This window comes from Cyanistes caeruleus, chromosome 6, assembly GCF_971803275.1.
Source record: "Cyanistes caeruleus chromosome 6, bCyaCae1.hap1.1, whole genome shotgun sequence".
Taxonomy (NCBI): Eukaryota; Metazoa; Chordata; class Aves; order Passeriformes; family Paridae; genus Cyanistes; species Cyanistes caeruleus.
The window spans coordinates 58,921,824-58,943,627 of NC_141706.1; the positions used below are offsets into that span (position 1 = coordinate 58,921,824).

At 38.0% G+C, this 21,804-nt stretch overlaps 1 protein-coding gene across 19 annotated transcripts in view; it reads left to right on the forward strand.

Annotated features, from left to right (window-relative positions):
- Positions 1–21,804, forward strand: part of MARK3 (microtubule affinity regulating kinase 3) — a 60,282-nt gene that overhangs the window by 13,006 nt on the left and 25,472 nt on the right. For all 19 annotated transcript variants that reach the window (XM_086891752.1, XM_086891746.1, XM_086891755.1 and 16 more), the window contains 6 exons: positions 48–239; positions 6,061–6,114; positions 13,020–13,068; positions 13,770–13,835; positions 16,342–16,412; positions 21,586–21,642. In XM_086891752.1, coding sequence (XP_086747878.1) covers positions 48–239; positions 6,061–6,114; positions 13,020–13,068; positions 13,770–13,835; positions 16,342–16,412; positions 21,586–21,642 — 489 coding nt within the window. The remainder of the gene's footprint in view (positions 1–47; positions 240–6,060; positions 6,115–13,019; positions 13,069–13,769; positions 13,836–16,341; positions 16,413–21,585; positions 21,643–21,804) is intronic.

Consider the following 21,804-nt stretch of genomic DNA (forward strand, 5'->3'; position numbering starts at 1 on the left):
GTTTTGTCCTTATTCCTCAGCCTTACCCACGTATGTTTTTGTTGCAGCACACGTCCCATGGAGACGGACGGCAGGAAGTTTCCTCTCGAACCGGGCGCTCTGGAGCTCGCTGCAGGAACTCCATAGCCTCCTGTGCCGATGAGCAGCCGCATATTGGAAATTACAGACTCCTTAAAACCATTGGAAAGGGGAATTTTGCAAAAGTGAAACTGGCAAGGCACATCCTAACTGGCAGAGAGGTAAAGTGGTATGGGTGTAAACAGCAGTGAGTTGCTGTAGGTGTGAAGGGTCTCTTCGAATAGCATCATCTAAGTCAGTGAACATCAAGCACGTTTTCTAGAGATATTGCCACCAATGTAAAAGCAGAAATTGAAAACTATTTTTTTTAGTAATGATTACAAAATAATTTCTCTTGGAAATGGTTTCTTAAATTTGTATTTTTGACAAGTCTCTGTCCAGCTGAAATATGTTAAAATTTGCTACTAATATTCTTGGATAAATACTCCATTTTCAAAAACCAGATCAATGTACAGCAATTAAATAAGCTTGTTGGAAAGACTGGCTCTTAGTGTCTGTATACTGCTGGACTGTTAGGTCCTTAGGTATACTGCTGGAGGTGAAGTTAGTCATGAGAATTAAATGTTGTCTTAATTATGTTCCAAGTAGCCCAAATGCAGTACTTTCTTACCAAAGCAATATATCTCCCAGGAATCCCAGGGTGGATCATCCCAGGATGTCTTCACTGCTGGGCAGCTTTGGGAAGATGCTTCAGTTTGTTCAGAGATAGTCTGTGTGCCAGTGGCAGTTTGCTCAATGTGTGTAGTATAGATGAGCTTTCTCTTGCATCTCTTCTTGGAGTCAAACTCAGCTCCATATTTAGTTTCTGCATGCCATTGCAATGTAATTAATCACTTGCACTGATTTGGTTCTAATTGTGGTTCTGATTTGGTGAGCTATAGTCCTGTCTGCTTGTTACAAGAAGGTGTTTCTTGGTGCTGTTCTATTAAAAACAGCTCTGAAGTACTGAAAGAGAGAGAAGGACCTTACTGACCTTTTCTTGCTAAACCTGTCTAATGAAGTAAATGTTTGCTGATACCAGCAAGGACTTTTACAGAAGCTGTGTTGCTGACTGCAGTACTTTAGGGGAATTTCTCTTTTCTGAGCTAATACGGAGTTCAGTAGCAGGAACAGAGGCAAGAAGAGAGGGGAGACATCGTTTTGCAAGAGCTGTTGAGATTTACTTTTTTTTTTTTGGCTGGCAGTTCCCATTGTCTTCTGATGTCAGTTTTCTTATTTGTAGAGAAAGATTTTGGCTTATTCCTTTCCACTTAAGTTCCCTTCTCCTTTTACTGGTACTTAAGATGGGATATGCAAGTACTTGGTTCGTATTTCTCTGCTATTATTATAGGTATAGAACTTGGAGATAGATATGTGTCACACTTTGCAAAAAGTGAAGTACATTTTCCTTTACTTGCAGATAACTGTGTTGACCTCTGGTTCATTATTTCTGTTTGAAATTTCAACAAAGAAAGCAGACAGTGTAAAATTTTTCAGCTAAATTTGGAAAGGTTTGGGTACTAAGTTTCTTCCACTGTCATGGAATTGATGTAGTTCAATCAGTTCAGAGCATAAATACTTTCTGGGTTGTAACCATTGGAATGAGAGTCATTCCTTAAAAGGGAAAAATTAAGTTAATTTTATAGGAATATCTTCAAGATATTTAAAACTTCTTTTTCTTAAGAGGGAGATGAGTAGAATTTCTCTTCTTGCTAGATAAACTGTACAGTGTTGATAATTTTTGATGTCTATGACCAGAATTGTTTCCAGTATTTTGGATTGCAATTTCCCCAATGTCATTACTTCACCCTTGCCCTTACAGAAGTACTTATCTGATCAATCTTCAGATTGTGCTAGCCTTTCTCCTGGCTGTTAAATTGATGTGTTTTGCTTTTGATCAGCAACAGCACCAACCTTGTATGCTGAATCTGTTTCATTGCTAACTCATCTCCAAGGTTCTTTAAATTGGTTTTCCATTGTATTTGATGGTGCCTCTTAACTCCTGCAGCAGACTTAATCATTATGGTTTGATATCCTGTGCCAAGGCTGCTGATACAGATATTAAACAAGATTGGTACCAAAATCTTGTCCTTGAAAAACTCTTACTCATTTATTTCCAACCTAATAACTCTTTATCCATTTTTTAGGAAAAATAAAAAAAACAACTCTGTGCACTTTTCAGCCTATCTAGTTGAAAAATTTCCATGCAGCCTCCAAGATGAGGCTTTTCAATAGTCCAGGTAGTCATATCTTGTGTATTTCCATAGGGTACAGTTAACTGTAGGAAAATATGTTGCATTTAAACCTTCTGTTTCCTTGGTTTTTCCCTGCCAATTTCAAGTTCAAGAATCTTATGATGAATTGGGGAAAAAAAATTGTCTGCTCATTTCTAAACCCTGCTCTGCTGTCCTGTTCTTGGTACATGCTAGGAACCTGTGCTGCAAGAATGCTTTTTTTTCTTTCTCCTTTAAAAACCTGCATCTCATAAGAATTCCAGGGTCATATTCTCAGCCTGGCCTCAGCCAGATGGCACTTAGCTTTCTAAATTTGTGATTTCCTGCTTTACACACTTGCTCCTGCTGCCTGTCCTGTCTTTGTTCCTGTTCTTTTTTCCATCTTATATACCAAAGCGTAAACTAAATGCTTAGTTTTGGGAGTCACACTTAAATGAATTTTCATCTCTGCTGTGTTCTTGCTATATTTGAACCCTACTTATCTTTTCCTTGTTATCTGTGTTTCTGTTCTGAATGTCCTTTTAAGTGGCCATGTCAGTTTTACTTTCGGGCAATTCCATCTTTATATCTCTGTGCTCAGGAGCTTCCGAATCCTGAAGTAGATCAGCATTTTCCTGTCACTTCCTGGGAGGAGGATATGTTTGTTTAAACATTTCTTTTAGGGTAGTTGCTCATCTCCTTGCATCTGGAGTCCTTCCCTGGGAATTTTCCTGTTGCTTGAGATGAAGATTTCATGTTTCCAACTGGAGTAAGTTCTAGGAGTCTTTTTGAATTTCATCTTTAGTGTGTCTGCAGGATGCATGATGAGAGCCCATCTTCAAATTACAGAAATGAAGAAATGTTTAGCCCTTCAGGGGATGATGAGAACATCAGCCTAACTTGTGGGGGTTGAACTGTCTTGCAAGGAGTATGTGGCCAGAGATTAGCTTCACTGCATTAGAGCTGGTGCTTGGACACACCATCCTTCTTGATCCTCTGCCTAGGAGTGTTATTTGTAGACTGTCTGCCCTTTTGAAAGCACAAGTCTTCATTGACAATCTGCATTTCTTAATTCTTTGACTGCAATCCATTTATTTTCTGTTGCAGTTTCATCAAAGGATGTTTCCTCTGTCAAGTTTTCCATACTTACCAAAATGAATCTAAAAGATAAAACTACTGTCTGCTGTTACTGAGGTGGCCAAAATTATTATGGACCCTTCTGGTCCTTAAAGATGTTAATAGTTAGTTAACAGTCAGTTAATAGCCAGGGAGCTGAAGTTTCCCAGTGAGGCTGAATTCTTTCAGAATCCAAGTCGGACTCCAAGGAATCTATTGTCATCTTCTTTCTGTTCTTCTCTTGGAAAAAGTAAAATTTAAGAGGGAGAAAACATTCTGAATAGTAGCTGTTTGGGCAATTTGCTCAATGTCTCAACTTCTGATTTCTTTAACTCTTATTCAAATCACGTAGGAGGAATTTTTAAGTCTTGTTGTTGTGAATGGTGAAAGCAAACTCAGTTTTAATTCCATTAATGATTTCACACAGAATATTGTGACAGTGGTGTAATAGTGTAGGTTGGACTTGCATTTTCCCAGCACTGGCCCTAGCTCACAGTACATGAAACCATTCCAAATGCACTTTATGTAAAGAGAGTAAAGTTTCTGCTTTGAAAGGCGATTTCATGTTTTATTAACTGTACTTAGAAAATTCTCCATTTAACTTTCTCAGGCTTGTCAGAACTATTCTTGAAGGCAGGCTGCCTTTGACTGTGATTTGAAGACCTTATCAAGGCACCTGGAGTTGTTTCCTGTTCTGATGATGGGTTCAAGCTCTCACAGACCATGTTAACACATTTTACTCTCAGTGTTAATGTGGATAGGAATTCTCTAAATTCATCCTGCCTTTAAAGTTATAATTAGCGCACTGAACAGGCCTGAGAGTCTGTCTTTTGGAAAACTGAGGTCTGTACCTTCCCTGTTTCTGCAGGGCTGAATTTGTTTGACAGTGTCAGAGACCTTTGTGGTCACCTGGCAACAAGTGCATGCTGAGGTGAGCTGGTTTTGCAGTAACATGGTACCTTAAGGCTTGGTGGGTTGAAAAAGTTTACATCTTTTAAAGATTGTCCAAAATGGTACAGCCCAGAACACAAATGCAACCTTTTCTGAGTGTGATGCTCTTACAAAGTGAACAGCTGTGGGTAGTCTTGGGGCACCACTTTCAAATAACATTATCTTCAGTTGACAAAAACAGTGGTCACTACATCCAGCATGGAATTATAAGAGATTGCAGGAAGTAAATAACTTTGAACTTTTGTCACAAAGTTAACAACAGGCATAAAGGTAGAGATAAAAATCTTTCTTGGTTTCATACACTGCTGCTAATATAAAATACCTATTGCTTAATGTTTTTCACTCTTGTTTGTATTTTTGAAGAGATTTCTCAAGGTTTTGCAATGGAATTTTGCCTCAGGAAACAGTGATCCTTAATTTCAGTAGCTTGCCTTAGAAGAAAACACTCCCCAAAGTAAAAGCATTCCTAGATGGCTTCTCAGTCATGTCTCATCGTATCTTGCATCTAGAAGAGCTCAAAATAAGTCTTGAATATCAGGTTCAGAAAACACCATATCCATTATGTAATTCCGTGAGGCACCCAAGCATTGAACAGTGTTGCCCTCTTACCCTCTCCATCGTGATGATCCATCCCCATGTTTTTGCACTTGAATGTAGGGATATAAATTGGCTTTGATGTAAGATATTATTTATTCCATATGTCGCCAACCCCAGGTTAATGAGGTGACAAAGATAGCACAAAGTGATGCAGGGAAATGGGAGCTGTGGCATGGGAAGCAGCAGCATCTACTGTTTGAGCCAAAAATTGGAGTTGAAAGCCTTTGCTTTGCACCAGTGAGGTATTATAATCAGCTGGTTGCAGCATCTTGCCTCTTTGGGAGGCACAATCTCCTTCTGCAGAGCTTCTTCTGGTATGTTTAGTCTCTAATTTAGAAAGGAGAAATACCAATTGGCATGTAATTCTAGAAAGATTATCATTTCTTGTTCTACCTCATCCAGTATCCAAATTGCATTGCACTGAAGTTTCTGTTGCCTATTCATTGCTTCAAATCTTCAGGTTCTGGCTAGTTAGGAGGGTACAGAATTTCTCTTTTCCTTATTATGTGAAATTTTTATTTTGTTCTTTAATAGTTCCGTGCAGCATTTACTGAAAAGAGGAGAAAAAGTAAAGGAATGCACTTACCCAAAGTGTTGTACTATGGCCAACATGTTTTTGTTGATTCCCAAGTGATACTTTTTTTAATACCCGTTGGGGGGAGCAAATTGACACAAATATTTAGTGAATTTCCAAAGATGAGCTTACTTCTTGCCAAATTTGTGTGGAAATGCTTTCAATATGCTCTGAAATCTCTGCTTTTAGAAACTGCCAATGCCCAGTCACTACTGTAATCTGTTGTGTAATTATACTCTGTAAATATTATCTGTAGGAACACTGCTCTCTATTGGGGCACTGTCTTCTGCTGGAGCTTCCACTGTCATGAGTGTGATGGTCTTAATGTCAAGTAAAAGTCTCAGCAAGCTTCTCATCTTAATATCCTTAAAATACCAGGGTTTTTCCACTCTTGCTTCTAGTTTAAATACAAATACATAATTTGCAGGAGGAACTTAAGTGGTTTGTTTTGTGTAATTTTCATGTTTTCCATTTCTGTTACTGGATTTGAGCATGTTGTAATAATGTGGTATTGTTCCTATGGAAAATACTGATCATGAACTCTTCCTTTAGGTTGCCATAAAAATAATTGACAAAACACAGCTGAACCCAACTAGTCTACAAAAGGTATGTTTTTACATTTAATCTTTCAACTGTATAATAACTTGTTCACTTCCCCACCTCCTTCCATTAACCCTGAATGCCTGTGCTGGAGAATCTGAAGCATTGCATACCTTTGCACACATCTGACTACTGTATTTAATAACTGGTTTTGTAACAGATATTTTTGACAACCCTGCAGTTGTTCAAGCTGAACTCGTACGGAGCTGTAAACTGAGAAAACAGTGGTATTTGCCACTTCCTTTGTCTCCCAAGCAGTGCTGACTCTGTAGAGAGGACATCTGTGGTTTGGAGATGCCCCCATGTCTCCTTTGTGCCAATCCCTTTGTTAAACTTAGAAATGCAAAACTTAGGTTCTGTCCTCTTAAACTGGCCTTGAAAATACTGCCTGTGGATGCTGGCCAGGCAGGATCTGTGCAGTTTGCAGCAGGAGAAATGATGCAGTTGTATGAAACAAATTGGGGCATGGCTATTCTGGTTTCTTCCCTCTAGCTCTGAATGTTTAACGTGCTGTTACAGTTGTATTGCCTTATCTTTTTAGTACAGAGTGATAAACCCTGCTCTTTCATTAGGCAGCCCAGTCTGTTTGGGAGTCCATGCAGGAAGTACATTTAAATGTTACTTTTACTTGGGACTTCTCTAACTATGTCCTTTTAAGTGCTTCAGTCAAAGGATTTTTGTTTACTTTTGAGTACTTTGATAAAAACCCCCTTGAAATATTTCTGTTTGAACAAGAGAATACATAAAATTTACCAGCAAACAAAATGGAAGAGAGTAACTAGAGTAAACTGGAGAATATACACATTCGTATTTTATGCAAATACTAAAAAGATCTTGTGACTAGATTTTTTATCAAGATTAATGGTGCAAAAGTAAATTGGAAAAATACACAATTATTATATACATTTTATGGTTTTGTTGAGAGGCAAAGAATAACCTATAGGAGAAAGGCTCTGTCATCCCAGCAGGTAGCAGCTTTGTATGACTCTGTAGACAAGGTAAAAGCAGATAATCTGGCTCCATTTTTCTCAGTTTAGTCCCTGAGGTTATTGGTGGTTTCTGGGTAAGCAGGGTGAAAATAAAGTGCAAATTAGGTAATATGATGGATTAGATAAAGTTGATTTCTGTGGCAGATTGCAACTTGAAATACCTAAATAAAAATGGTTGAATGCTTGAAGCAGTTGAAAGTGAAACAAAAGCTGTGTGATAAAAAGGGGAAACATCAAGGTGTGGAAAGAATAGTCAGAGAGAAGAGGCCAAGTTTTCAGTTAAAAATGTAAAGTCATTGTCCTTCATATGGTGTTACCAGAGATTGGACTCTACTGCCAGTTGATCTCATATCAGGGTACAATGCAAACCTGTTACAACTCAGAGGTATTCAGTTGGTAAAGCCACAGGCTGTAAGTGTGCATTATGGGCCTTTGGTTACTGGGTTTCAGCCAGCTCGGTGTCCACTCATAGCTCCATCTCTGTTGTAACTTAATTTTTAATTACAATTTATAAAGTTAGATTATGAAGAGTGATTTTTGTAGTATGATCTTGTGAACCACTGGATTTCTTAACTGTGAATCTGAAAGAATAGTACCAAATAGCAGGCTAGATATCAGATCAAATTTATGGAGTGAAATTGATAATGTGCTCTCCCCTTTAAGCTCATTTGTTGGATGAGCACAGAAGACATTTAGCAAGATGAATCAGTTTTCAATTCAAAAACTGAAAGCAGTTTTATTAATATTAAATGCCTACTTGCCGTGGGAAGCAGAGTGAATGCACAGCTTACTACTTGCCAGCTTTGCCTGACCAAGGCTTTTTATTTTGCAAGCCTTTGCCCCCTTCCCCCAGCACTGCCGGCAGTGCCGCAGCCTCCGTGCCTTTGGAGCCAACTGCACACGCGACCTGTGGATGCGGGGGAAGCTAACATGGAAGTGCTTCTGATCTTGCACTTCTGGAGAGAGAGATAAAATATTTGAGGTATGGTGGGGAGGGAAGGACTGTGCCCAGAAGAGGGTGTGGTGTACAGCGTCTCAGCTGCGGTGTAGCTGCATGCCCGAGTCATCCTTAGGTGGGGAAACAAATGGTGATTAAAGGCTGCCAGTTCTGATTTCTTTGTGTTCCATCTTCCACATCAATACTTCAGCTGCCAGGAAGAAGTTAACCTTGTTAAGGACTTGCTTTGCCTTCTGGAGCAGTAATTCTTGGTATGCTCTCACTGCAGCCCTGACAGCTCCATACTGATCCTCAGCAGCACAGCTCTTCGGAAGGGTCGGGTTTCTTGTCTGCTGCTGAGGAAGTTCTGTGGCAGCCACATGCAGCTACTCTTTAATGTTGTTTTAGGATCTAAATACTGCTCTGCTGCTCTTGCTTAGTGAAGAGGAAGCTGTAACTGGTATTTCCCTGCTTTGAAAAAAAGGGAATTCTTAGAGGTTTTTTCCCATGCTGGTGTTGTTAGTCATAATCACTGTTCTCCACAAATGGACTTGTGTACGCAGTTCCAGTGGATATTGGTCTCACTGAAAACAAGTGCTGATGCTACAGAGTTCACTTCCTCCTAGACAAAAAATAAAATTGTTTGGTTTTTTTTCTTTTGAGTTAGCAATGCCATTATATGCAAGGGTTTTTTTAGCAAGCCCGTGTAATAGCACTAAATCACTTCTCATTTTCCTGTTTTAGAACTCGGCTCCTCAGCCAAATATTTTTGTTCATTATGTGCAGATGTTTTGCCACTTACTTGGGCAATACTTATTGTTAAAGCATTTAAGTGTTCTTAAACATCAATTTTAACATGGTTCATGTCCTTTCTGACCTTGGATCAATCAGTATTTTAAGAACTGCGAGAAAAGGATGAGAATTTAAAATGTTCAGGCTTTTCAGTTTGTAATGAGTATCACTTTCTGTTTTCAAGTTGTGCTTAGTTTGGGGCAAACTTGTTTTGTTTAAAGGCTTTTTGCTTGAGGCTCTTTATTAAATGTAGGGCATATTGCAGTGAGCAGTTTCCAGGAGAAGCCTAATACATAGGTCAGGCTTGAGCTGGCTTGGGAAAACATCCTGTGAAATGCCTCCTCCTTTAAGGGAGGAGGCGACCAGGAGAGGTTGGTGCTCTGCAGCTGGCACTGACTCACTTTTTAGTAAACTTTTTCAGTATTTTTGAAATAAATTGTTGCAGTCTTGTGATAGCTGCTGCAGGAGCACTTCTAGTCTGTCTTTTGCTGTGTTCAAAGAGAGTTAGCCTAAAAGAACCAGCTTCCATTGCTGGTTCATTGGGGTTTTTTATTGAGTTTTTTGGCTCACAGTATTAATTAAATGGCATTCTTTTCCTGTATCTGACATGGCTTACACTCAAAGGACCAGACCACAACAAAGCTGAAAGCATTTGTTTGGCAGACTAAGGATGTTTGTCTTTGCCTCTACATTTGTAGAGCTCCTGTTGACGGAAAATGAGCTGTTCAACAAACTGGGAGTAGTTTTTAATCTCAGTATTAGAAATTAAACTGATGAGAACTGTTTTCAGTTGTCTGCCTTTATAGTTTCATTAAGTAAGTTCCTAAAACTAAAAAAAATTATTTTCTGTATTGAGAACATTTGTATTACATTTTCTAACATTATACCTTGCTCTGTGTTCCTGTGGGCAGGGAGCCTCAGAGGTGTGAGGTTTTATCATACCTGGCTGTTTGCAATGAATTTCATTGTGCGATGATAGTTACTACATAATTTCCTAGAAGATGATGTACATAATATTTTGGGGGAATGAAATTTGTAAAACCTTTATCCAGAATACTTTGGGAAAGTTATATGATGTTTTATATTTTATTCCCCTATCAGAAATAAACTATAATACATATTATGATGTCAGACATTTGCAGATATCCCCATCTGTGTCAAAATGACATACAATAGATAAACTGACTAAAGGGTGCACAGTCTGAAGTGCATTTATCTAACTAAAATTACAATTTGGTGGTGGTTGTACCCTATTCTCAAGTATTCTTATTTTTAATTTCCTCTGAGACAGAAATAGTCTGTTTTTTAAAAGAGCTTGTTCCTAGTCACCCACTTGAACAAATGGCTCATAATTTAGAAGCTGCTTTTTGACATGCTTCATTTGGGTTAGTAAAGCAGAGTAGTCGTTTCGTGGAGACTACTGAGTTTTGGTGTTTTGGTGAGAGTCTGACCCAGAAGGCTTTACCTGGGTATTGGGGGTGGAAGATATCAGATATCAATTGAGAATGAATTAAGCAAACTCTATTCGAAATTGTAAAAACTGATGAAAGGTTTTCAGTTATATAAGCTGTGATTAAAATTATTAATGGAATATTCAGAATATATTATACACCAGTTTAGCAGAAATGAATGAAAAGCAAGAAAAAAATAGCTGTAGATTCATCTGCTTTTAAAGTCCTGATGATCAAGAGGGAGATGATGTAGTCTACCCTGTCTAATTACATATGAAAAATCTTCAGAAATAACATAGTTTAAAAAAGAAAAGAAGGCAATTTTGCCTCTCTAGAGGATAAAGAAAACATGCGCGCAGAGGTTTTGAAACCGTTTTGCGTGGCAAATAATTTACTTGATCAATCAATCGTGATTTAATTTAAGCAGCTTGTCATCTAGCAAAGTGTCAGGCATAGTCCTGGATAACAAGATAATTAAAAGCATTTGGAAAACTGTTTGTTTTTTCTCTGTGTTCAGGTAGTGTGCCAATCCCAGCTGTGGCTGCAGCAGGGAGAAGGTCTCCTGGGCAGTGCAGTGAGGATTGCTCCCCAGATGTTGCCATTTGCAGAAATTTTATGGTTCTGAAATACCAAAAAGCAGAGAATGCTTAGAACAACTGGTCTCCAAGTTGTGAATTTATCCTATTGATTTATTTAAAACACACCCCTTGCATTTTCTTTTATTAAAAATCACAAAGGCATAAGAATTTTGTTTAGTTGACTGTTGTCGTCTGTTTGTTTATAATGTTTCAACTTCTTTTTTTATTACAAAGTTTCACCTTTTCTTTGCTGTTATTGAGTAAATACACCTACAAGCTTTTTGAGTTACTAATATGTGTAGACATACCAAATTTCTTCACTTTATCTGAAGTCTGACCTGAGCCAAATCTTCCAGTGGTAGTTTTTTTCCTTACTGAAATTAACAATGCTATTATTCCTATCCCATATTTACAAAACTCTTGGGTTTTTTTTCCTATGTCTTCGTTCCCTTGGAACTGTGGACTTCTGCTAAAGTCTCTGCATGAAGTTCAGTATGATCTGTTAGGTTACTGATATTCCTATAGAAATTTGTGTTAGGTTTCTAATAAAACCTCTTGATTACTCCCATTTTTTCAAGCATGCTATTAGAAAGTAGTTGACACTGAAGAACATCAGCCCCCTGGAGTCTTAGGGTGGCATGGGCAAGCTGCAGAGGGAGAACATTTACACACTTGGCTGCCATGTAGTGTAGTGCATAAAAAGACAATTCTTTGGTTTTCTGAATACCGGGGTATTTGTGCTTCAAGTTTTTTTGCAATAATATTTTATCTTGGAACTGTTTTTAATTTGCTTTTTTAAAATTTTCTAAATTAATTAATCTGCTATTTACCAGCTTTGTTTAAAGCAATGCTTTATATTGCAATAACACCACGTGTGGCATTTTTAGTATTACAGTTATAATTTACGTATATCTTACAATTGTCTTTTGCAGAAGAGTTTTGAGAAGTGAAAATAATTAACAACCGTTCAGTCATGACTTTGCTTTAATTTCTAGTTTGTTAAATTTCACTCCATATTTTTATTCAGTTGCAGAAGGGCAGAGTTTGCTCTGTGTGACAGGCAAATTTGAAATGTTCAGAAATAGTTACTCAAGCAAAGCCTTCTTCACAGTATTGGCAGTGAGAGAGGGACAGACAGGACATGAAACATGACAATATCCTTACAATCAGTACACTATCTCTGGATTTAGGAAAGGGGATATAATGTCATCCTGCAGCTTGAAATGGGCAGTTGTCCCTCACCACCATCCTGCTGGGGTGGGCTAGAGATGGAGTGCTTTTGTATGGGGGAGTTAGGTGTTTTGTGAGATTTTTCTGTTTAAAAAATCCCTGTACCTTGTGTGTCAGTCAGGGCTGACACGAGTGCTTGCATAAAGGGAAGCAGCACGATGGGGTCAGGAAAACACCGTTTGTGTTCTGCCCTATTAATTTTGGCAAGTACGTTCAGCGTGTTGCACTGTCTGGGCAGGCTTGAGGCTGTGTCTGGGAGTGAGTCAGTGGAGCTGTGCTGGCAGACCCAGGACTAGATGCTGCTGTGCCTCAGTTTCCTTGCAGGAATGCTTCTGAAGGGTTGGTGGGTGGCCTTTTCTTCCCTTCTCTCCTTAGAACTTGCTTCTTACTGGTGTAGTTGGATAACATGATTTTTGCACAATATAAACAACTGATTTTTCACCTGTGATCTGCTGTTGTAGCACTGTAATTCCTGGGCTTTAGAATCCAGAAGAATGCTGAATTCATACCAGTAACATACTGCAGTGGTCTTCTAAAGGTGCTCCAGTGGGGATTCACAAAAATTTGGAATTGTACTTTTTGTGAAGGGAGTGCAAGATGTGTGAGATGGTCAGAAGGAAGCTGCGTGGACTCACAATGGTCTTCTGACCCCAAAAGTCTGCAAACCCCAGGGCTAAGGTCACTTCTTTCCTGAGATGTCCAGAGTCCTTCCTGGGTGTTTTCAGGTTTTTGAGGGTTGATTTGTTTGGGAGGGGTGTTAAGCAGGCATTTAACCCTTCCCTTCCGTAAGTGCTTATTTCATGAATGTCATTGAAATGCTAATAATGTTTGCCCTTTGTGTTTAAATGACTATATCAAAGTCATCAGTCCTTAAGGAGAACGGCTGTTTGTTAGTGATTTCATTAACTTATTTCATATTTTATATTTATTTCAGCTCTTTAGAGAAGTAAGAATAATGAAGATCTTAAATCATCCAAATATAGGTATCTTGTTTCTTTCACATAATTTCTATCTCTGGAGAAATTATCACTTTTTCACTGTTAAGATTGTTGTGGCATGAGTTTAGAAGATTTAAAAGATTATTTTGCACTAGAGTCTGAATTTACTGTAAAATAGTAAATAGTATTTCAGAATAGTGTGTTTGAAAAATAATAGTAAAATAAACATTTTGGTCCCTTTGCACCGAACTGCTATTTGCATAGCTGACTGACAGATTTGCTTTTTTTGAGTATAGTATTGATTTTTGAATGAATTCAGGCTCTCATTAAAAATTAGCATGTACACCAAAACCAAGAAGTGGTCAAGAATTTCTTGAAGTTTGTATATTTAAATGATGTGGTACTCCTATGGGGCTGTCAGTGACTGGTAACTGATTTGTCACTACATGTCAGTTCAGTCCACATATGTGCCTGTTTCTGATGCTAAAATCTGTGCATGTTCTGCTTAGTTTAGTTACATTCCCATGTAACAGAAGTATTGTTTCTTGAGAATATGTTGTTCTGTATGAGTTGACCAAATGTGTCACAGTATTCTCTGCATAGAATTTTTCAACAGAAAAAGCTTCTTTAGAGTAAATCAAGTGGCAAGCAAACAGTTTGGGTATTTTTCTCACAGAATTCTGTGGGGGGTTAACATAATACTTCTGCAGCTAGTTAACTGATGACTAAATGTCTTTCTTTTCTAGTGAAGCTATTTGAAGTCATTGAAACTGAAAAAACTCTCTATTTAATAATGGAATATGCAAGTGGGGGTAAGTACCTCTTTGCTGCAGTGACACATGTAAGCAAATTGCCAAGTGAGAGAAAGCACTTGGTTTCTTGAAAGTTTTGCTTTCTTTTCCAGCAAATATTTATGTCAAGGTAGTGTAAAATATTAAGCAAAATCTTCAATATTCGCTGGTAGTTGTTTGGTCAACATAAATAATAAATGTAATTTGTAAAACCAGCTTGCAAAATTAATACAACTTAGTAACATTTGCTTTTTTTTCACAACTCAAATTAATTGGGCATCTTTTCTCAGCCACTGATTCCTCAAGTAACAAATACTAACGTTCTCAATTTATTGTATTCAGTTCCCTACCTCTGGTGTCCTATTTTGTATAAGATATTTGGTAAGATCATGTTCAGATGAAACATTTCTGTGTTTCTTTAACTGTTGCTTTCAAAAGCATGAGCACTGCAACTTCTGTTTTTAGATGTTGATGACATCTTACATATCTTAATCACAGGCCTTCTACTGTCAAGGATTGTTAGACTTAGCCTTATGCCATTTTAGGAGGAGCTTAAATGCTCTTCCTGATTGTAGAGGGGATGAAAAAATGCACATCATACAGTGTCAGATATTTTCACCAGAGCCAGAATTAAGGTATTCAGGCTTAAGTTACTCCTTGCTGGCTAGAACTTAATATCACTCAGATTGTCAGTGTGACCCTTGAACACCAGCATCTGGGAATCTCAAACAATTGAAGCTTTTCTTTCAGTTTAGGAAGGAGACTTTTTTCTCTGAAAATCAGTGTTGAATTCAGACTCTTACATTACATTATGTGAAGTTTATTCAATTGTTACAATTAAAGCAGGATTCTCTGTCTACCTGTGTTTTCTTCCAGCAGCTTCCTAAATGCTCAGCCAAGATTTGCTTAAAAAGGAACAGAGTGGTTATTATATCATTAAAATATTGACTAGTACAGATGTTTGGGGAGACATCTCCGTGTTGTTTGATAGTACTAGATTTAAAAGTGAAGTCTTATTGCCATCTAGTGATTGGCTTCTAGGAGGTAGAAAGGCCAGTGGTTCTCTAAAAGAGTGAGGACCTTTCGTAGGGTGATAAGGGAGAGGTAAGTACCACACTGTACTTACTGTATATCAGAGGCCAAGAGCAGCACCTTTTGATGTGCCATGCTCTGCAAGACAGGAATGGCTTGTAATCACAGTGGCAGGCATCAGTTTCCCTATTTTCTCTGTATCAAGGTAGAGGTCATCATGATGAGCATGAACTCTGGCTGCAGGATGAAAGACATTATTGCTACAGCTGCAATGCTTCACATAAATTTGGGATAATTCTTTCCCTGTGCTGTCTTTTTCCCTGAATTATGAAGAAGTGTTCAGGTTTGCTGCTTCAAGGTTTTTAAGAAACAGCTGTGAAATACAGCTGAGAGAGTTAGATCTTAGTTTAGTATTAAAGAATACACTGCAGAGGGAAGACTATTTTATAGGTAGCCCTGACATTCCCTGAGATGGCTCAGTTGTTACTTTTCCTACAGTGTGACTCCTTTTTTTTATTGCAATCTGGTGGAGTTGCATCTTTTAAAAAAATAAATATGATATTACTCAGCTCTTCCCTTGTGAGGTGGCTGTCTACAAAACCATGTTTCCTTGCTTAGTAGAGAATGTTTAAATATTTGAACCACTTCTGAAGTTTTTATGTTTTTTGCATACTAGTGAGGACTTTTAGAAACTGTTATTATTCTGTTTGTAGTTCTTAGGTACGTGACTGTTGGTTTTTAGTAAAGAAAATCTCCCATGCTTTCACTAACTTGTCTGTGTTTCATGGGCCAGTGGCCTGCACCTAAAGCTCAAACATTGTAGTCTGTATTGACCTGCTCTAAAATGACTGCATTGATAAAAGAGAGGAAAAACTGAAACACAGTAGATCTTCAGTAATATTTAGTTATATCCAGCCATACAACAGTGGGCTTGTTCAGTGTATTTAAAAGGTATGATGGTTGTGTGAGGGATTCTATCAGTGTGTCCTGCTGTGCTCATTCTTTGTGACCCTCCTTGTGGATACCTCTTCCAAGCTTATCTTGAAGCTAAGGTTTCTGATTTTGTTTAGAACCATTTTATACACATGTGCAAATTAAAATCTAGTGTTGGTATGATGGCATTTGCAAACATTATCAACTGTTCTCATATATGAACCTTTTTTATTTTTCTGAAGCAAAAGAAACTCTTGTGAGAAAGTCTGTGAAGGGGTAGATGTCATCTTTGTTTACAAAACAGAAGTATGCTGCTCAGTTTCTATCCTAAGTAATTGGAAGGAAATGGTTTCCTTTGTGTATATCCAGTCACTCATTATTCTCTTGTAAAAGAGGTGATGGTATAGTAAATTGCACAGCAGTTGTGCCTTGTTCTCTTGAGCTGCCCTGTAATCATAAACTTGAAGTGCAGTCATTCTGGTGAAGCTGTTGTGGGCAACTGCCAGAGAGGAATCTCTACATTCTGAAATTGGCATTAATATATCTTGTTATTGAATTGTAGGGGAGGTGTTTGACTATCTGGTTGCACATGGAAGAATGAAGGAAAAGGAGGCTAGAGCTAAATTTAGACAGGTATGTATAACATTCCTGTATGTCAGCTTTCCCCTCACCCCTGTTTTTAATGCTGAAACGAGTAAAACAGCTGTCCTTTGCATTTGACTTACAACAGTGTTCAGCATGTTGTGGGCTTGTAGCTCTGAGTAAGAAAAAACTTGGGTCACAGCAGTACTTTGAAGGAGTCAGTAGTCTGTTCAGTGGTGCTGGTTTCCTTAGTGCTCAGTGCCAGGGTGTGCAGGAGTGCCAGAACACAGAGACTGCTTGGTTTGGAAGTGTATTCCATTCCAAAATGCATTTCCTCTGGGCTGATTTCATATGTCCTTAGCTCAGCAGGTCTGTAACATTTTGGAAGTTGTTCAAATGTAACAGGCTACAAACAGACCACTTTCAAAATGCAGATGGTGTGTGTGGTAGGGATCCATTCACTCTCATCTGCTTACATGAGAAGATATTGTTTAGTAGTTCTAAAAAGTCACAGAAAAGTAATTTCTAGACTTGTTAGTTTAGTTTTCTTTATGATAAATAAGCTAGCCCTTCCAAGATGTTGGAAATTCATTGGTTTGCAAAAGGCTTTTCCATTCTACAGTAAAGCATTACTGAACACAACCAAATATTTTTGCTTAACTAATTTAAATCCAAATGACTGCTCTTGTAGCATCTAGAGTTTCAGATCTGACCAGTCTTATACATTTGTTCTCTGCTCTCGTGCTGAAATTTGTAGATGTCTATTCCCTTTGTTCACTTGGATAACCTCGGTAATGTGAAAAATACTAAATGTCAAAATTATGCTCCAGCTTAATGACACTTGAAAATAATGAGCAGGGACAAGAGTGATTTTTTGAATGGTATGTAGGGGTTTTAAACTGCTGGATTGTGGCAGTGATGTATCAGTCAGTTTCCCTGTTGTAAGGGGAGGCTCTGATGGTTTCACTTCTTAACGTAGCCATACATAAAAGAAACATGATGTAAGATATGAGACTACCAGGAAATAAATCAATTACTTTGTTTTCTCTCATCTTATTAAATCTTGTATTTACCCTTTTTAATCTTTTGGGGGGAAAAAACCCACACCAAAACCACCACCACCACCAAACAAAGCAAACCAGCCAAAAGCAGCTGTAGACTTCCATCTCCACAGAAATCATTTGTGATTATTGGAGTTATGCAGCTTGACAGTAAGGAAAACTTTTCTTACTCTTCAGCAAAGTCTTACATGTCTTTTTAAAGCTGCTGCCTTCACTTTGATGTTCTGGTAGGTAGAGAGCTTTCCTTTGTGATTGAAGGTTTCTGGTTTATGCTTCTGTGCTGTGTTGGGAGTAGAAGTGGTAGGATGTGAAACAGTCATTCCCACTTGAGCCATCTCTTCTAAATCCCTGGCTGTTGCCTTTGTAATATCACTTGAAGAGCTTCAGAGTAACCTGAGAGGACTGACTATTCTCTCTCAAATGTGAATATTGGAAACTTCTACTGCTAGACTCTCTGCTCTCAGTCCTCAATTTATTTCAACAGGAGCTATGTGGAAAAAGATGTTGCAGTAATTACATTAAAATTGCATGTTTCTTCAATAAATACCCATCTTTTTCTAACAGTTTTACCCCCCTTTAAGTGAAAGCTTACAGAAACAGATCAAACATGTTTTACAGGTACACTTAGTGCTTAATCTTATGGGATAATGTGGGTAGTACAGAATGTATGTAGCTTCATTTTCAAAAAGAAATGTAGAGGAAAAGATTTTAAAAGGGAGTTACCTGCTGAGCTGGGTATTTGACCCATCAAGAATTGGGTTTATGTACTCTCAGCCTGATGCTTTTGTCAGTTGCTTTGTTGGTTTTGGTTTTTATTTCAGTAGAATAAATGCTGTTTATAAAGATATATAGATGGCCTCGCTTGTATGCACTGGAATACGCTTTTCAGTTTTTTCTTGCAAGTCTTCTGGTGCAGACAGCTGTGCTCTGTCCTCCCCCAGCAGCTGATTTCCTGGCTGCTGAGCTCATCCAGTTTTAGAGGACCTTGATCTCAAAGAAGGGAGGTTCTTGAAAGCTTCAAAAGCCTCAGTTACTGGGAAAAAAAGAGAGAACCCTAGAAATAAGCAGAGGAGAGAAACTGTAGCACAAGCTGATAGGGCTTTGCTAGAGAGGAAAGCATTTGTGCTGGATGAAAGTCAGGTAACTTTGATGAGAGCTTGGCAACTTATTAGATACTAAATCTCAGGCTGAGGGACAGTGTCAAAGGAAACAAGGCAACTAGATCTTGCTGGGTTCACAGGTTATAAAACTATTCATTTCACCTTACTGTAGTCCTGGATAGCTTTGTATAGCTTTTGGTCATTGTTGGAGGAAGAATGCACTCTGCAGACCTTTTATCTGATGCAATGCAGCTGTTCTCTGTTAGATAGAGACTTATGACATAATAGTCTTTTTTTAAAAAAAAATTCTTAATTGTTTTAGCAAACAGTGGCTCTTTCTAAACTGAAAAAAACAGTTGTGCCATGATATTGAGATTACTTCTTAGACTAGGTTGTATGATATCTTATTTTCAGATCACGTTTCTTCTTTCAGTAGATGTGATTTCTGGATCAAACACTTGTTTTGTCTGAGGAGACACTTCCTCTCTAGCAGGCAAAGAGCAGAATTTGGTAATTCTCCCTTCTTTACTTGTTAAAGATAAAAAGGAACAATTTTTAGTCCATTTTGTTAAACATATGTAAGGTTTTTAGCAGAGAAATAGAATGTAAAAGACAGTAATCATATAATTCCAGTTGCACTTGACAAGGAGCACAGGAGAAGGTACAAAGTCTAAAAATACAACTATGCTATACAGTTCTCCATTTCAGACTCCTTTTGTGTAGCCATGTGTGAGAAATTCAAATTGAGAATGTTTTGCATTCTTAATGTCACCTTATTCTTCTTCCCCATTACAGACTTCCAGGCAGTTCTGGTTCAGTTTCATCCTTTTTCCACAGAAAAATCTGATGCAAAGCAGCAAGTCTCCTTAAATTTGTGTGTATTATTTCCCTCTCTTTTCTACAAGAAAAAAAAAATCTGACCTTTTTCAGGCTTCTCACTGTTTCCCTGCTGAAGCAGTTTAGAATTCTTAATGCTAGTAGATGTTAGGACAGATCTTAGGAAATTATAAAATCCACAAAATACTTCTTATTGGTGTGTTCCAGTAAAGAAACAGAATGCTCTTAGCAGTGTGGAAGGGGCCTTGAGAGGTCATTTATCCTTTTCTCATTTAATCCTTTTAGAGAATGGTTCTTCTACCTAGAGAGAACTTCTTCAAAATCTCTATCTATACAGATTTTTAAAGTCACTCTTTAGAAATGTTTTTCAATGCTCCAATTATTACTTCTAGAATAAAGCTCAGATACTTTTTCCCCTCTTCACCTGCCAAATGTCAGATAATTCGTCACACAAGAAGATTAGGAAGTGAGGGAGCTGTCAGTGGAAACAGTGATGGAAGATGGAAGACAAGGGTTTCTGTCTGGTGCAGCCTTGCTTTGTGCTATTTTTCATTCAGTTATAACTTCTGCTCTTCAATTATTAATGTCCTACACATTGCATTATTTCACTTCATGTGGATTGGACTGACTTCTCAGTCTCTGTGCCATCCTGTTGCAATGCAGAGGAGTTCAAAAGCATCTCCAGAGGAAACTACTGATTGATCATCTGCTCGACCTTCTGCTCTTAGGCAGTCACAACAAAGCAGTTCAGGAATGAGTGGTAATAGTGCTGTGTCTCTGCAATCCTGAATAAAGCCTGAGGTGTTTGTCATGCTGTCAGCATTGGAAGCCCCTGCTGAGTGAGCTTGTGACTGGCACTGAGGTAATGGTAGCAGAGAGAAAAGGAAGGGAAACCAAAAGGATGGGACAAGTGGTTGGCATGGGAGCACTTTGACAGTTTCAGTAACTGTAAAAAGCTGAACTTGGAGTCTGAAAGAGGGAGCCAGTACATAAAGGAAAAAGCAAAACCAGACTGAAGATGTAGGGAATGGAAATAGAGCTTTCCACCATCTGCTTGGTTTCTAAGGTGACGTTTTGCATCTGAGTGATTCAGTATTACAGGGCACAAAGATCACTTTTGTGCTTAAGTTTCAAATAGAAAGTTTACTGGGGCATCAGTTACTTGACCTACCAAGAACCTTCCAATACCTTTCATGTGCTCTAAATGCTGAGGGAGAAAACCTTTGCACCTTACCAGTACAGGAAGATCCTTACACTAAACTTGTGATCTGATGTTGAGTTATTTTTCTTGTAACAGTAATGCTACCTCATCTTTCTGCTGGGGAAGTATTCTTACTGTTGAATGAAGACTGAAAATACAATTATTTAAATGTGGTTACTATTTTTATGTGCAGTTCACTTAGTTTAAGAAGTCATGACATATGCCTCAATTCTGACCATGCATGCGTGACAAAATTAATTTGACTGCATTTCTGGTCATGTAATAATAATGCTTTATCCAGCTTTTCCATACATGTGAAGTTCTGCAGCAATGCTTATGAGTGTAAGAAGCAATGTACTACGGCGCTGCACTGTGTAAATAGCTTATATGGTTTGCTATATAAAGCAGGAAAACTTCATGATATTTGGAAATTATGATGGAAGAAATGATTCCATTATGCTTGAGAGACATAAGAGAGATTTTTCCATTAAGTTTGCTATGGTATACAAAATACACTAAAGCATATGCACTTAGACAGCAGATCTCTGTCAGATGCATAGTTGCTTCTCATTGCATAAATTTTAACAAATAGGCTGTTTCCCAGTAGTTTCTCAAGTAATCAAAGCCCATTTCTTACCCTTTTCTCTCCAGCATGGCATGAAAAATCACCTTTGGAGAGGGCCTGGAAAACGTCAGTCTATGGGGAAAGCTTTTATAGCTGTATACAGTATTGGAATGGAAATACTTCAGTAACCTTTCTGAAAGTCATTGCTTCTACTGGTCTATAATTAGCTCCACAGGAAAAACAAAATCCTCGCTCAAGTATAGGAGAAAGCAAATAGATCAAATAACATCAAAGTTATTCAGCAGCTTTTTCCCAAATATACTGGTCACTGTAGGAGTTGGTTATGTAGCTCTGACTGGATAACTTCATGTCGGCTTCCATAATAAATGTTGAAATCTTTGATTAAAGCTCCTGCTTCTTTGAGATGTCACTTACATAATTTGGCTTGTTTTCTATCCAGATAGTATCTGCAGTGCAGTATTGCCATCAAAAGCATATTGTTCATAGAGATCTCAAGGTGAGTAGGAAAAAGTGTGTGCAGTGTATGTGTGTCAGCTTCTGTATGTGTGGATGCAACTTGTATTGTTTATGAAATACAGTTTATACTGAGCTTTGTGTTTTATTTATTTATTTACACGTTATAGCAAGTTTTGAGAAATATTTGCAACCAATAGCATTC